This window comes from Polyodon spathula, chromosome 20, assembly GCF_017654505.1.
Source record: "Polyodon spathula isolate WHYD16114869_AA chromosome 20, ASM1765450v1, whole genome shotgun sequence".
NCBI lineage: Eukaryota > Metazoa > Chordata > Actinopteri > Acipenseriformes > Polyodontidae > Polyodon > Polyodon spathula.
In genome coordinates this window covers 15,597,187-15,614,760 of record NC_054553.1, presented here as the reverse complement: position 1 = coordinate 15,614,760, position 17,574 = coordinate 15,597,187, and the positions used below count along the sequence as shown (strand labels likewise).

The 17,574-nt window shown below is 40.5% G+C and overlaps 1 protein-coding gene across 2 annotated transcripts in view; it reads left to right on the top strand.

The window, feature by feature from the left end:
* Positions 1-17,054, top strand: part of il13ra2 (interleukin 13 receptor, alpha 2) — a 72,942-nt gene extending 55,888 nt beyond the window's left edge. For both annotated transcript variants that reach the window (XM_041219641.1, XM_041219642.1), the window contains exons 4-10: positions 7,496-7,649; positions 8,179-8,287; positions 8,779-8,963; positions 9,573-9,718; positions 15,322-15,466; positions 16,312-16,411; positions 16,852-17,054. In XM_041219641.1, coding sequence (XP_041075575.1) covers positions 7,496-7,649; positions 8,179-8,287; positions 8,779-8,963; positions 9,573-9,718; positions 15,322-15,466; positions 16,312-16,411; positions 16,852-16,891 — 879 coding nt within the window. In that variant the 3' untranslated portion in view covers positions 16,892-17,054. The remainder of the gene's footprint in view (positions 1-7,495; positions 7,650-8,178; positions 8,288-8,778; positions 8,964-9,572; positions 9,719-15,321; positions 15,467-16,311; positions 16,412-16,851) is intronic.
* Positions 17,055-17,574: the final 520 nt, after the last annotated feature.

Genomic DNA, 17,574 nt, shown 5'->3' with positions numbered 1-17,574 from the left:
CAGAGAATTGTGAGGGTCTGGAATCAACTCCCCAGTAATGTTGTTGAAGCTGACACCCTGGGATCCTTCAAGAAGCTGCTTGATGAGATTTTGGGATCAATAAGCTACTAACAACCAAACGAGCAAAATGGGCCAGATTGCCTCCACTCGTTTGTAAACTTTCTTATGTTCTTATGTAAGCAGGTTAGTTAGACACCATCTCACTTTCCTAAAACCATGCTGACTGTCTCCCAGGATACTGTTACCATATAGGTAATTTTCCATTTTGGATCTTATTATAGTTTCCATAAGTTTGCATATAATAGAAGTTACGCTTATTGGTCTGTAGTTCTGGTTCGGTTTTGTTTCCCTTTTTGTGGATTGGTATTATGTTTGCAATTCTCCAGTCTGTCGTTACAACCCCTGTGTCTAGAGACTTGGTTAGCGGTTTGTAAGTAACTTCTTTCATTTCTTTGAGTACTATTGGGAGGATCTCATCCGGCCCAAGGAATTAGTTTATTTTAAGAGTCCCTTTAACACTTCTGCCTCACTTATGCAAAAGTTATTTAAATCAGGATAGGAACAGGTTGACATGTGGGGCATGTTGTCCGTATCCGGCTGACGAGTGGATAGAGGCCCAGAGACAGACTGCAGTTCAAAAAAATAATACTTTAATTATAAATAAGCACAAAATAAAAGGGCACAAGGGCGATAATAAAGATATTTAAACACAAATAATAAAACAAAAAGCAAAACTTACAAAAATAAAGGTTTCCAGGCTGGGCGATGCCTTCACTGGATTACAAAAATTCACAAAACCAAAAAACAACAAGCACAACCGTCTGCTTGCTTCCACAGCTCCCTCCTCTCTCTAATGGGAAGCTGAGGCCTCCTTTTATGTCAGGTGGCTGGGTGCTGATTGATCGTTAATTAATCAACCCCAGCCACCTGAACACAATAAACCCAGGCAGGTAGGGGAATTTAACCCCATCCCTGCCAATCTATATAGGACAGAGCTCTGCTCTGCCACACCTCCTTTGTAAAAACTTGAGAAAAGTAATCATTTAATATATTTGGTAATTTTGCTATCTTCATCTATGATTTTGCCATTTGTAGCTCTTAGACATTTAACCTCCTCTTTGAATGTACTCTTGCTGTTATAATATTGGAAAAACTTTTTGGAATTGATTTTAGCCCCCTTAGCAATGCTCATTTCTATCTCTCTCTTGGCCTTTCTAACTTACTTTTTGACTTGCGTTTGCAGTTCAGTGTACTCTTTCTGTGTACTTTGTTTTTGGTCCCTTTTAAACGCTCTAAAGTTTTCACTGAATATTTTTATAATTTATCTATTATACCATTTTGGCCATTTTTTTTTAGATTTAGATTTGTCTGCTTATTGGAGTATGGTAACCGGTTATTCCCAATCATGCTGCTGTAAGTGAGATTGATACAGAACGTCTGGTTTGTTATGCTACATAATATTTGCGATTAGTAGTAACACAATAACTGTTTCATCCCTGATATGCCACCTGTAACATATCTTCTTTCCTGGTATTCTGGGGTTCAATTAAACATGTACCTGTTTTATTTTCATGAGCATCACACTGACAAGTACTTAAAGTACCTATTATTCTGTCACTTGGCAAAGCATTCCCTAAAGCGTTGCGTTGTATAATTCAGTTAGATGACCATGGTCCATGATGATCATAATTATCCATTTCAAATTAAAAGAAATAAAGAAAAAAGTAAAGAAATCATTTTTTCATACCTGTCCCTCCGTTATCTCTTCTGTCTCCAATATAGACCTTGAATATAGTCTGACCTATCTTGACTTGGCAGGCAGTCAACTGCTTATAAACCCATGAGTTTGTTGGCAAAGAACATTGCATGCACAGAAAAGTTCTGTTCTCAGCAAGAAAAAGTCAGGCAATTAACAAGATTATTAAAAGTATATAAAAATGTTACAAGTCCCACCTTGAAAAGGAAACAACAGTATTCCCATTCACAAACATCTAAATACAAAATATAAAAGAAACAATAAAGGCCAATGCTTTTGATGTGGTTAATATTGAGCGACCAAGCTCTCATAAATCATAATCACAGGTATCTGATTATCACAAACACTCCCTTAAGTATTATTAATTAATAGACGCAGCCCTGTAGCATTCCTTTTTGTGTAAGAGTAAAAGCGAGAGAGCTTCTTGTCAGTGGTTTATTTCACCTTTTTACAGGTTTATGAAATTCACAAAACATCTACTGTGGAGTGCTGTGCTGCTTATCTAGCCCAGATAGGATGGAAATAGAAGGAAATAAATAAGTTCCATAATGCAAATTAGTGTTGTACTGAAACAAACACAGAATTCATTTTTCCCTTGACCAACAAACGCACTTCAACCAACAGGCTCATTGCAACCAACAAACACATTGCATGCAACAGGCTCATTGCAAACAACAAACACATTGCATCAAACAGGCTCATTGCAACCAACAAACTCATTGCAACCAACAAACACACTTCAACCAACAGGCTCATTACAACCAACAAACACACTGCATCCAACAGGCTCATTCCAACCAACAAACACACTGCAACCAACAAAAGCACTGCAATCAACAAAGCACTGCAGCCAACAAACGCACTGCAACCAACAAAAGCACTGCAATCAACAAAGCACTGCAGCCAACAAACGCACTGCAGCCAACAAACGCACTGCAACCAACAGATACACTGCAAACAAGAAACGCACTGCAACCAAGAAACGCACTGCAACCAAGAAACACACTGCAACCAACAGGCTCATTGCAACCAACAAACGCACTGCAACCAACATGCTCGTTGTAACCAACAAACACACTGCAACCAACAAACAAACTGCAACCAACAAACACATTGCAATCAACAGGCTCATTGCAACTAACAAACACACTGCAACCAACGAACACACTGCAACCAACAAACACGCTGCAACCAACAAACACACTGCAATCAACAGGCTCATTGCAACTAACAAACACACTAAAACCAAAAAACACACTGCAACCAACAAACACACTGCAATCAACAGGCTCATTGCAACTAACAAACACACTAAAACCAAAAAACACACTGCAACCAACAAATGCCCTGAAACCACTGGGAAGTTTATTTTAAACTTTCTGATGGTTCAGTTCATAGAAAGAGAGTTACTTGTATCTACTGTCAAAGTGAGGTCCAGTATCACATCTAGTCTGCTGTACCACCTGCATGCTGCTAAACATGCTTTTACTTCTCAAAATATACTTTCTAGTAGTTCTTCTGCTACAGACAACAACAAATGAAACCCGTCAGTTTCTACAGAGTACTCTTTTAGAAATTCAGGATCGCTGCAAAACTATGAATCAAGCTCAGTATGATAGCCCCGTTAATATTGTAGCTTTATTTTATTTCAACAACCACATTTATTTTAAACAATGTTATTTCCAGTTATGGAGGATATAACCGTTATTCCCTGAAGGCTCTTGGTTCACAAACTACCTCAGCATCTGCTTAGGGTCTGATTAAAACATTCCACTACACTGTCCATCTGTGGATGATCAACAAATGTTCTGATGGGACGTATTTTTAGTATTTTGTAAACTTACTGCAACGATTTAGGCAGAAAATTAGTTCCATGATCAGTCAATATTTCCTTGGAAATCCCTACTCGAGACATAATCTGCACTAATTCTTTGGCAATTGCAGCTGGATCAGTAGACCACAATCTCCAGGTATCACATTGCATAATCACTACTACTAATATAATAACACTAATATATAATAACACTACTAATATATGCATATGCTCAGAGTCAGAAGGTAGCAAAACGCCTACAATGTCCATTGCAATACGTTCAAAGGGACTGGAAAGTATTGGCAGTGGGACCAAAGGGGCGGGTAGCACTCAACCCAGCACTACTCACTGGCAGTCTGGCCATGTGGCTACATATTTCAACACTTACTTATGAAGTCCTACACAATAAAATCGAGCCAATATGCATTCCCTAGTTTTTTCAGCTCCCAGGTGTCCCACGAAAGGGATATCATGCGATAACCTCATGACGTTGGGCTGATAATAACCATCAATTATGTTACAGGATGTCCTGTGCCTGTGGCAGGGTTCACCCATATAATAATTGCCCCTTGATAATGAGGTGTGGCAATACTAGCACCATAGCGTTTTCAACATCCTTACCTTCAATAGACTGGACCTGTCACTAAGCGTGTACCAGTGTGGGATCGCTGTGTTGGTCCCACACTAAGTCTGTGTTTCGGTACCACATATCCTGTATATTGAGATGGGCTGGAGTAGCCTCTGCCCTGGATGGCCCAGTAACCTTGCCCTCTCGGTCACACTGCATACCGAATCCCTTTGAGTTTCGTTTAATACCAGCCAAGCTTTCTCCCACCAGACCCCAACCTCGTCTCATTGATGCACTGTCCCATTTTTCAATCCGTCTCTTTTTGTTTTTCAAGGATGAACAAGGGAAGAAAAGAAGTCAGCTTGTAAGGTAAAAATCGCCACCTGAGATTGCCACCTGACCTTGTGGCTGCCATGACACACCGCCCAAAAGAGCTGTCCAAATTAAGGTCTGCCCACACCCTGAGTCCACTAATGCATGGGTACTCACTTATACCGACAACCACATCAACGATACAAGGCTCCTCCCGACCATTTCCCTGTGTCTTACGCCCTTCCAATGCCAGATAACATGCCTTCTATAATGACAAGTAACAATAGTTAATAGACTGACAAGACAAGATGAAACACTCATGGTTATTTAACACTCCTCCAGCGGTCCTTGCATAACCATAACAGAGGAACAGTTTTTTCGTCACATCCCCTGATATACCTTCAGTCATGCCTAACCCTAACTCTAACCCTTCAGTAACGAGTGCCTTCTCTTTTCCTCCAATTCGCGATTGCCACATCGCCTACCGCATTAAGGCGATGACTTCTGGTATTGTGACTCCGCCCCCTTTCTGGATGGCCGACTTCCAGCTGACCCTGGAATGAACTGCCAAACCATCCAGTCTGCGGCACCCGATTCCTGTTATATAGAGCCCTCACAGGTCGGAAGGGAGATTGTTAGCTTGGATTCATTCACACAGCCCTAGTGGTAATATATTCTGACCCATATATTATTCTTATACTGTATATTGTTTGAAAAATACATTTAATCCATTGAAACACCCTGTTAATGTAGTAAAATATCCCACAAAACAAGTAATGGAGTAGAATATACTTATAATAAAACTAAATAATCTTAATAATTCCATTTTAAGGGGGAACTTCTGATTTATGAAAAACACGTACTGTACTGCAGCTCTACCACATATCTACCCTAGGCACTGTATGGAAAAGAGTGTTGAATGATCTTAAGGATGGGTCTCAATACAAATCATGTAGGAACAATTCAATAATCGATCATTTAATGTTTATCTGGGTTGATTTAGTTCTTTTACTAACAATACTTAAAATGATGTGTTACAAAGATCAAGGATATACTATGAACACACATTCAGGTGCAGACACAAGGAATGCTTAATCAGTAGTAGTATTTTATTAACTACACGATAATAAACAGAAATCAGAAAAGTCATAAAGTAAATCTCTTAGTCGACAAACAAAATACAAAACAAAATACAAAACTCTCACTGCCTTAACTTGACTAGTAGGCAATTGAACTATGACACCGCCTGTCTCCTCACTCACTAGCAAGCAAGCAGGCTGTGACGTGGTAGCTTGCTCACACACACACACCCACATCCAAGCACACAGCCTCATCTGAGATGAGGCAGACAATCTTAGAACATATCACTGTAACAGGGCGAGTAGCCCTGTTCAGTTATTTTTAGTAGCCCCTGTGTTATTTTGTGTTGGTTTATTTATTATTTATATATATAAATGACGGCGTAGCTGTGTTGTGTTTTATTATTGTTTTTGTTATTATTTTTTAGACATGTTCTGGCAGAGGCGAGGGAGTAACGCATCCTCTGCCAGTAATGATAAAACCTTGCGCAGAATGTGGCCATCTCCTGAATTAAGTGATTAATTTGTTGCTAATCGGGAGATGGTCACCGGCATAAATATCTGCAGCTCTGTCCCTTTGGTGTGGGGTGTTTGGAAGTGGAGAGGGAGAGAGTGAGATTCATTTAAAACTAAAAAGAAAGTATAGGATCAGTGAAAGCGATTGCCCAGCTTCACCTGTGTGTGTGATTTTGTTTTTGTTTACATCTTTTGTTTCACTCTGTGAGCAGTATTTATTTTTGTTTAAATATTTTATTTATATTTGTATTTAAAATAAACGGCGCACCACGTGTCTCTTGTGGCAACTGCAGTACCTGTGTGCTTCCTCATTCTGGCCTGACGTCATCGCAACGCCATTTCCTGTCACAATCACATTAAGCTTATTAATGGTATATAGATTAAGTATATGACAAGTTTACTTGTGAAGAAATTTTTCATACAACAGTATGAGGTAGATTACTTATAGTTACTTCATCAAGTTTCACTAAAAGTTAGTTAACACGCAATGTGTGCAAACTAAATAATGAACAGTTCAATTCTATGTGAATGTGTTACAATTAATTAATTTAGTTCCATGAAAGGAAAATGCAACTGGAATTATACTCAATGTTTCTTTGAAGATTAGACTTTTGGTCCGCTGGTTTGGAAACTCAATCTGTTGAAGTGTCCAGTACAAAACTCTCCTCTCCGCAACAAAGTCTTCAATCCCACATTGGATCAGACTCGGCAACAAAGCTTTCAACTCTCGATAGAACCAACAAACAGCTGCAACAAGGTCTTCAGTCCTCGGTATAGGATCCACAACAGTGGATACTGTGGTTTTATGTGTACAGCAGTTCCAGACTAGTTTGTCTGATAACAGTCGTTATAAATTTTACAGCAGTCTTCTCGCCGGGCCTCAGTCTTGTTGCTTGTGGTCGTTGACTCGTTTGCAGCTTGGGAGGTGATGCGCTGGGGAGACCACACTGGGTTGATCCCCGGAGCCAGCTTCACAGCCGATGTGTGTGCTGATGTGCTGGGGAGTCAAAATAAGCAGATCCCTGGTACCAGCATTACACTTCAGCAGTCAACACCAGACAGAAGGATATCTACATCATCAGATGGAAAGCAACACAAGTGGATGGAGATGAAGATGGATCACATTAGTTTACTGTAAAGCTACATCTTAGTTGGTGCTTATCTTGGCGAGAGCCGAGTTCAAATCAGCATGAAGTTTAACATTTACTCTCATGTAATGGAAATCTTGTGCTTATTAGTAATTAATAAAACACATTAGTAATTGTAAGTAAAAGAAACCATAAAAATAACAAACCATAAAAATGTATGGCGGTTCAAAAGCGGGTAAGAATAAATATCATGTGTCTTTTCCCTATTGGCTGTAAGATGACTTAGTTTTCTTTTCAGATATAGCAATATAGTGTTTGTTTAGATTTGGTCAGATAATTAATTGGATATATTTGTTAATGCAGACTGTGAGAACTACACACTTAAAACACAGTGCCAGATTTGACCTTGGGAAGGAAGCCAAAGTAAAAGTACAGAGCCTGCTGAAAGGTCAGTGTACAAATGGTTCTGACCTGCAAAGCATGTGGGCTGAAACAACATTGCAGCCATCACAGAAAGGTAAGTTGTAAACATTTAGAATTCATTCTTTTACCAACATACACTGGCAGGTTGATTTTTCCACCTGTAAACAGCCCAGATCAACATGACCAATGCTTCACCTCCAAACCCACAGCAGTTTCACTGTATTTCACAACATGAGTCAGGCTTTAAAAAGGACCCAATGATTCAGCATCAACAACATAGAAATACCCACACCATTCTAGTGAACTTTGGTTTTGGTTTTGTTGTAGGATTAATACATTCAGTTCCCTCAAAATCTCTGTAGCTCATTCCTTAGCCCAGTCTGGGTGTTCTCGGCTGGACACACACACACACACACACACACACACAAAGGCGTCATTCTACTAGGGAGGGGATTTACTTGCATTTTATGCATGTGGACATTCAGTTTATCTATTGCTCAGAAAGAAAAAAAAAAAACATAGACACTTTTGTTACTATGTTTGTGTATCCAATGCACAGTTTTTGTTTGTTTTTGTCATTTCTTAAATTTTGCATAAATCTATTTTCCATTGCTAACCTGCAGGGATTCCAGAGTCCAGGCTTGAAAACCTCACCTGTGTTTTCTATAATTGGGAATACATGGAATGTACCTGGCAGAGACCTCCATATTTTAACTACAACCTGTTCTACTGGTATGTGTTTTTAATTGAGATTTATGACAAACAGCAATGCAGCCTGTCCTGCAGCCACGGTGCACACACCAAAACATTTTCCACTGCGTCTTCCCCACACTCATCAGCTTGTTTTCTTTCATTGTTTGAGCCCATTTACGTACACAAATGTTTTTTTCTTCCTGTGAAAAATTCCAAACAGATGCTATTCTGTTTGACTTATATCAAGCACTGGTCATTTCTACAGAACAACTTGCCAAATATTTAATTAGTACTGCTCACCATGAAGATAAATCCCCATGCCTTTAGCATACTCTGTATTTTCTGCTAATCATTTCAGGGACTGTCATTATTAAATTCAGGTACTGTGATGGCATTAATGTATGTTTTTCATTAATATTAAGCATACATGTGAATACAGATTGATGTGTGATGCTGTATCATTATCAATCATTATAGATTAAGAAAGAATAAAAGAACTGTATCTTGCCTGTGTACCTCTGTTTTAATAGGCACTCAAAGCTGGACCATGCAATGGAATGTGCTGACTATATCCAGTCCAGTGGGGTCAACATTGGCTGCAATTTTTCCAGTGCTGATTTGGAGGAATACACTGACTTTAACATCTGTGTTAATGGCTCTTCTGCAGCAGGACCTCTGATTCCAGCATACTTCACATCTGAACTTCAAAATCTAGGTAATGAAAAGAGTGAGATTTCAGTCTGGGCTATTTTTAGACAAAAGTGGTGTATAAACAAAATCTTTCGAGCTTCATTGTCTCTATTACTGACAGCATTGTAGACCTAGGATCCTATTGAAATGGAATTGGTGTAGTACTTTTAAAAGAGAAAATATATTTTATAAAACATAATTAATACACTATAAATAGCATGTGCTATTACCAAGACAACAATAATTCCCTATTGATTACAGTAATTTGACCCTATAATTACTGCAGATACTCATTAATTAAGACAGTATGTGAGCTGCAATTAAAAGTTCTACTCAGTTTGAAAGAAGCAAGCACTTAACATCCTGATGCAGAAACAGATCAGCCTTGACAGCAACTATACATTTTAACCCTTATACAAGTTTTCCATTGTAAAAACATAGTAATGTTTAATAAAGCATAGTGAAAGCTTGGTAAAGCTTAGGTAAGCATTGTACTGCCCACAAAGACACAGTAAAACAAAAAACCAAAAACACGGCAAACCAAGATAAATGCATAGTATAACCTTGGGAAAAACATGGGTGAAACTGCAAAATATATCGGGGTAAACTCACAAATACTTTGTATTGCTTCTAGTGAAACCAGCTGTTATTAATGAAATAAATGTAACAGAAGTGGGAAATGAAAAACTGCATTTGCAGTGGAAGCCCCCTGTGGGTAATACCAAATCCCATTGCCTGGAGTACGAGGTTCAGTGCAGAGAAGATGAAAACGAATGGACGGTATGTTATATTTCAGTCCGAGACTGCAGCCGTCACAAAGACGACTAGATAGACTCAGAGGAAAGCACAGGCTGTATTCAACACTCCCTTTTTATTGGGATAATAAATTAAAAAAAAAAATCATACCCTCATTCATTTTGCAAAGTTAAATAACTAGTAAATATCAGTGGGTGGCTTGGCAGCTTCATTGTACAGTTTGCAACTCTCATACTTAGTACTTACACTGGGTATGTCTTACACAAACACACTGCATTGTTAGTACTCAAGTGCAAATCAAAAAACACAAATGCAAATTAAACACAAATGTAAATTTAAAAAAAAACACACAAATTGAAATAAAAAAATAAAATGTAAATAAAAAAACACAAATAGAAATTAAAAAACACAAACAGAAATAAAAAAACACACAAATACAAAAAGCCCACAAACAACAGAAGTCATTTCACAACGGAAATACAGCATGATGGAGGTCACTCCCCCACTTGTATCAGGAGAAGTTGGAGGTGTTTAGAAAGCTCAAGTTCAGTCTTTTGTAACTTAGTTGGCCGTCATATTTCTGTCAGTGTTATAATTAGGGCATCTGAATTCCGGGTGATTTTTTTCCAATTCAGGTGAATGTTTTTTTAAAAATCGGGTAGAATTAATATAATCAAGAAAGAATAAATATTCCGGTAGAAATCAGGTTTTATTTGGAAAGAAATAAACAAATGCTTAAGCACAATGTGTTGAAATTTTTTATTACATTTATCTCTCTCCCCTCTCTCTCTTTCTCTCTCTCTTTAACCATGACAATAAACTCTGAGCCCAAACTCATATAATCTAAGAACGGCCAAAGATAATCCCACTCCAAGACTTCTGTGCATCAAGTGAGAGTATCGCACAGGGGGCAGCAATATCTCTAGCAGCGTATAAAAAATGAAGTAAATGAAATGAATAAAGAATAACGGATGTTATCGGATCTTGGTGAACCCGGTTTGGTCCTGATGAATTAATTTAGTGATGCAGGTCAGCGATAACTTGTACAGAGAGTGGGATCTTTATCTTTTTTTAGTAAAGGGAAATAAAACACAAGAGCCTTTTCCACAGCAGCTTGCATCATGTTAAACACAAGCAGACCCAATTGAGTCCAAAAGGTTACAAATAATTCAGGAAGAGAGCCGGTGGATAAATAAGAAATTAGGCCATGGGAACGGGCAAAAGTGATAGACCGAGAGAAAGCCCATTGCCGCTGAACCGTGAAGTTAATATAGCCCGGGAAGAGCTTGAGGTGTCCTTCCTGGCTACGTGACGTGAAGAATAGCCTGGCGGTTTCTTAAAAGTGTGCAGGTCTTTTGTTTTGGCGTGATCAGAGTAAATACGATGAGCTCGCATTATTTGAATGTCCATCCCAGTCAGGGTTGGGGACCACAATGGAAGTGATCTGGTCAAAAAGTCTGTGGTGTCGGCACCCTTCGCTCTCTCACAAACTGATCAGGCGAAGGTTATTGCGTCGATTTCTATCTTCCAGATCTGCCATCTTAGCCTGAAACCGGTCAATCTTGGTCTCATGAATCAGTACAGCCCTCTTGTTGCTGTCTATTTGCTTGCAAAGCAAAATCGTATTTAAGGGACTTAAATTTCTGAGAAAAAGGTGAGAAATCAGTACTCAAAGTGGCCATTGCAACAATAGTCTCAGACAAAATCTTTTCGATTTGAGATAACAGATAACAAATTTTGGCAAGTGTGTGACATGCAGGCCTCCCTGATGGTAGACAGGTCCAAATCAATTGTATTTTTTCCCCCCTTGAAGGGAGAAGATTCAGCTGTAAGTATTTTTTCGATGAAGTCGACATTCTTAGACAGTTTAGACGTCAATATGTATATAAAAGAAAGACATAGCAAAGGATTAAACCCTTCCCAAAGAGCAAAATATGCAAGGAGAAGTGAGGAGAAAAAATCCTAAACTGCCATTGCTCTCACACGTCACGTAATCCCCCATAAAACACGTTTTATTATGCCTATGAAAACAACTACAAATTCACAGGCATCAAATCCAAACTTGAGCTACAAAGAAACAAGTAAAAGTTGTCTAACTAAAATAGTAGTTTTTCACCGCTATTACTGTTCACAATTTATGGTAATTTATGTTAAACATGACACTTACCGTTGTGATACCATTTATAACATTGATAGAAATACAACAGTTAACTAAGTTACAAAAGACTGAACTTGAGGTCTCTAAACACCTCTGTGACAGGACGGCCGTGACCATCTCTCAATTAACAATAAATTAAACAATTGATTAATAGGAAGGTTTTTAATTGTGGATGGGGCTTCCCATCCACGCTACAAAACACAAAACCAAAACAAACGCGGCTACACCGTCCTAAATACAAAAACAAAACCCATGATGTTCGCCGGCATTTATATACATAGACACAAACCAAATAAATTATAATACAAAACACAATAAACTGCACAGGGGCAGAGGGGGAACCCCGTTCTAAAAATAACTACAGGGCTGATTGCCCTGTTACATACCCCCCCCCCCCCCCCCCCCCCCCCCCCCCCCCCCCCCCCATGGCCCCAACAGTCTTGGGCGGTGCAAGGCAGGCATCTTTGGGCGGTACAAGGCAGGCATCCTTGGGAGGTGCAAGGCAGGGCTGCAGTGGTTCCTCTGAAGGGTGACAGTGTCAGTGGAACACCGGGAGGCGACGACGGCAGCGGACCCTTGGGAGGCCACAGCAGCAGCGGACCCCCAGGAGGCGATGGCGGCAGCGGACCCTCGGGAGGTGACTGCAGCAGTGGACCCTCGGGAGGTGACTGCAGGAGGGGAGCCAGGACTAGCTGGTTTTCCCCCGTGCTCCATCTCAGCAACCTATGCAGGGGCTGCTGAGGACTGGCAACATCCTGCCCTGGTCCCTCCAATGATGAAGGGAGAGGTAGCTCCTGCTTCTCTCCCTCTAGAGGGGGTGGAGACAGAGGCAGTTCCTGCTCCTCTTCTCCAGGTGGTGATGGTGGTGAGACCAGCAGGAATACTCCCTCTGCTGGTGGGGCTGGAGGCAGAGGTAGCTCCTGCTCCTCTCCTCATGTTGGTGGAGGCAGAGGTAGCTTCTGCTCCTCTCCTCATGATTATGGGGGTGGTGAAGGAAGTGGCGGTTCAGCCAGCAGGTCTCTTCCTTCTGCTGGTGGAGGTGGGACCAGCAGACTCTCTCTCTCTCTGCTGGTAGGGGTGAAGACAGCAGGCATGCACTCTCTACTGGCGGAGGTGGAGGCAGAGGCAGCTCCTGCTCCTCTCCTCGTGCTGGGGGTGATAGTGGTGGTGAAGGTGGCAGGGGCTCCTCCCCTTCTGGCTGCGAAGGTGGAACCATCAGGGTTGCTCCCTCTGCTGGTGGAGGTGGTGGAAGCGGAACCAGCAGGTATTCTTCTGCTGCTGGTGGAGGTGGAAGCGACAAGTAGTCCTCCTATGGAGGTGGAGGTGGAACCAGCAGGTATTCTCCCTCTGCTGGTGGAGGTGGGAGTAACAAGCAGTCTTCCCGTGGAACCAGCAGTTATTCCCCCTTCTGCTGGTGGGTACCTGGGCTGTGGACATTTGGCTTTCCCCCTCTTGGGTTATGGACGCACCGACTCCCCCTTCTTGGGCTGTGGATGCACAGACTCCCCCTTCTTGGGCTGTGGATGCACCGACTCCCCCTTCTTGGGCTGTGGACGCACCGACTCCCCCCTCTTGGACTGTGGACGTACCAACTCCCCCCTCGTGGGCTTTGGACGCACCAACTCCTCCCACTCAGGCGCAGGATGTTCTGGCTCCTCCCATTCAGATGTAGGACATTCGAGCTCCTCCCACTCAGGCGCAAGACATTTGGGCTCCTCCCCTCTTGGTGGAGGTGGCAGAACCAGCAGGTATTCTTCTAGTGGGAGGGGACAGTTAAGTGGAAAGGGCCCCCACTCCCCACAGAGGTAGCACCACTATGGTGTGGAGGAAAGCTCCCTACCTGCTCTCCTTCAGTGGCTGTGGTGGGACCAGCAGGCACTCTTCCTCTGCTGGGGCAGGCTTGGGCTGTGGCTGTTTGGGATCCTCCCTCTTGGGCGTTGGCTGGGTCTGGTCTTTTGCCCATAACCACTCTACCGCATCCCCAACCAGGCCTTGGTTCCAGGCCTCTTCATATTGGGGGTCGCCATAGGGACAGTCCTCCCGAATGTGCCCAAACTCACCACAGGCTCTTTACATGGGAGCCCCTTCGGCCCTCCATTCTTCCTGCTCAGCTGCCCAGTTCAAGGGTCCAAACCAAGTTAGAGTCCGGGTCCACTACCTCTTCTGCTGCTGCGGTTGCTGCAGTTGCTGCTGCGTCTTCCCCTTTCCTCTTCTTCCTCCCATCTTTCCTCACTCCAAAAAGTTATATACAAAAAAAACAGAAAACAAACTGTAGTACACTTTTTCTGACCTGTGTCCAGGAGGCGCTGGTGATCCCCCTGCTGCCACCACATGTGACAGGACGGCCATGAGTGGTGACGTCAGGCCAGAATGAGGAAGCACACACAGGTAACTACAGTTCAAAAGATGCGTTGTGCACCATTTTATTTTAAATACAAAAATAAATAACATGTTTAAACAAATAAATACTGCTCACAGAGCGCAAAAATAAAACAGGTAAACAAAAATAAATCACAAACACACAAACACACTGGTCAGGCTGGGCAGATCGCTTTCACTGATCCCTTTAGGTTTTGTTTCATTTTTCTCTCTCCTCTCGCTCTCCCGTTCTCCACTTCTGAACACCCACACAGAGTGCAGAGAGCTGCAGGTATTTATGCAGCTGACCATCTCCCAATTAGCAATAAATTAAACAATTAATTAATAGGAAGATGGCCACCTTCTGCACAAGGTTTTTAATTGTGGATGGGACTTCCCATCCACACTACAAAACACAAAACCAAAACAAACGCGGCTACGCCATCCTAAATACATTTAACATAAACACAAACAAAATGAATCATAATACAAAACACAAAATAAACTGCACAGGGGTGGAGGGAGAAACCCCATTCTAAAAATAACAGTACAGGGCTGCTTGCACTGTTACAACCTCCAACTTCAATAGAAACAGGTGAAGACTATGCTGGGGTATCTGAGAAAGTGGCCTCTATCGTGACGTATTTCTGTTGTGAAATGACTTCTGTTGTTTGTAGGCTTTTTGTATTTGTGTTTTCTGATTTGTATTTGTGTTTTTTAATTTCTATTTGTGTTTTTTGATTTGTATTTGGGATTTTTGATTTATATTTGTGTTTTCTGATATGTATTTGTGTTTTTGATTTGTATTTGTGTTTCTGGTTTGTATTTGTGTTTTGCAGTTCAGTACATACACATCTACATCCTTGTTTATTTCAATGATCAGAATATTTAAATACTAACTCAGGCCGAGCCAAAACATATTAATGTTAGAGTACCCAATAGAAATCCATTTTAGGATAGTATCCAGAGAGGAAATGTGTTTGTATGCTGTTCACAGTTGACTTATTCCACTTTTTACTTTTAAACATATATTTAATATTTGAATTACATTTTTTATTCTTATTTCCTACAAAAGTACTTCAAGATTCAAACTATTTTGTTTTTACTTTAGTCTAACTTCAAAAATGGAACCACATTTACCAGCTCCCGATTAGACCCGAGGCACAGGCATTGTTTCAGAGTAAGAAGCAAGCTAAAAGTGTACTGCGCTGATAATGAGCTGTGGAGCGACTGGACCGCAAACCTGTGCTTTACTGGTAAAGGGCTATAATGTATTAACATTAAGTCATGTGTGCTGGTGTGTTTACCATTGAGGTACACATAGTTCTAACATCTGCTTAGTCAACAACAACAACGACATCCTTGTTCTTTGTAACAATCTGTCAAAGGATATTACAAGATGAACCAACAAGCAAAGAAAGTTATGAATGTGGAACTTCACTCTGGAGGCAGGGTAGACACACTAAAATTATAGGTCACATTGCATGTATCACAGTATATCACACTCTTTGTACAGCTAATTATAACTCTTCATACAGTATATTGGTTTATTGTGCCGTTGTTATATGTTTTTGTAAAATTATATAGTAAACGCATTTTATTGTTTGTAACATCCTTTATAACACATTTATAAATGCTAAAGTGTCACTGATAATATGCCTGATATTCATATCAATCAATTATCAAAAGCTGAACAGTTCAACAGTGGTCTCTAACTACCAGTAAGCTGCCCTGACCCCTGACCTTGTCTCTTGTTTTTTGCAATCTATGTACAGAGTGTATGTTGCATCGTTTGAAATTATATGTATCACTTTGAAATGAGATCTTGGTCTCAGTGACTACTGTGGTCCACTTTGAAAATTAAAAGAAAATTAAACAATACAAACACTAAAGGCTAGTTCCACAGTCCCTGGCTAGCACTGATCCTGAACTAGCTATTGTTACTTTAGGTAAGGTTGTCTGAGATCTAGTTAGTGTTTCTCAAGGTAAGGAAGTCTGAGAATAGTGCTCACCATGGACTGGGAAACCACTGGTAAATGTGTAAAACGTTCCCTTTAGAGAATGCCAAAGTGATTTATTTAGTTGTTTTCTTGTTTTGCAGAGGAATATAGACTATCTGAAGCATCCATGTTTGTAGCTCTGGGCACTTCTCTGATTATCTTGTTTGCTATAGCACTTTCCGTATGGATCAGACAAAGAGGGTGAGTGGGATTTGTTTTCACTAAAATATGTTTTGATACATGGGGAGAAAATACATTACAAGATTAATGATTCAGGATTGAAATGAGATCATGAGATCATTTATTTTGAGATCTTTACATAATAGTTTGAAATGTCGAGATCCTGAGTTCATTTATCTTGAGATCTCAACATTTCAAGTGAATTTATTTATTGTTTTTCAGTCCTTACTGACCCAACATTATTCCATGTTATTTAAGAAACTGACATTTCTAAAAATAGTATGTAGACCAGCATGCATATTGTGGAAGAGCCCTCTATTTGTAATGAAATCATATACATTAGCTATGGCAAACTCATATAATCTGTAACACTGTAGCAGTTGTTGACTAAACCAAAAAGGCGGTTTAGTTATATTTGTGTTCACATTTTTCATCTGATTTTTTGTTGTGTTTTTTTTCAGATTAAAGATCAAAGGACGAGAAGACGGAATATTGCTCTGAAATATGAACCTGCTACCTTTCTTCATATGTGTTCTCAAATATGTGCTGAGAGTTGTGGATTTCATTACTGCTTTAGTACCAAGCAGTGCCTTAACCTTTCACTCAAAAAATGAATGTTGCTTGTTTTTATATAAACTGATGCACAATGAAAATGCATCTGTCTAAGTTTTACATCAATAGCTCATTAGGCACATGCATAATGTTATTTACATTTTAAATATTGATCAGATAGGTCTGTTGATTGTTTGAGTAGTATTGTTCCTTGGGATAACAAAATACTGAGGTCAAGTCATGTGATTTCATAAAAATGTAAGGTGCTCAGTGTTTGGTATTTGACTTGAACTAAAATTGCCAAATGAGTTGATTAAGAATCTGTGTAAATAGCCATTTGAAAAGACGTGATTTTATTTAATGCAAGAAGTGTGAAAGATATGACCATACCCCGCTTGAGTAATGAAGATCGCCTGGTTGCTATCGGCATGATTGAAGGCAGTCTGTCTATGAGAGAAGTTGCCTGGGGAATGAAATGTTCTGCTTCAACAATCAGCAGACTAGTTCAAAGAAACCAGGAAACCAGCTCTGTGAGGGACAGGCCATGTTGGGTACTGGGAGACACAGGGTACTGGGAGACAGTCAACATGGTTTTAGGAAAGGGAGATCGTGCCTAACTAACTTGCTTGATT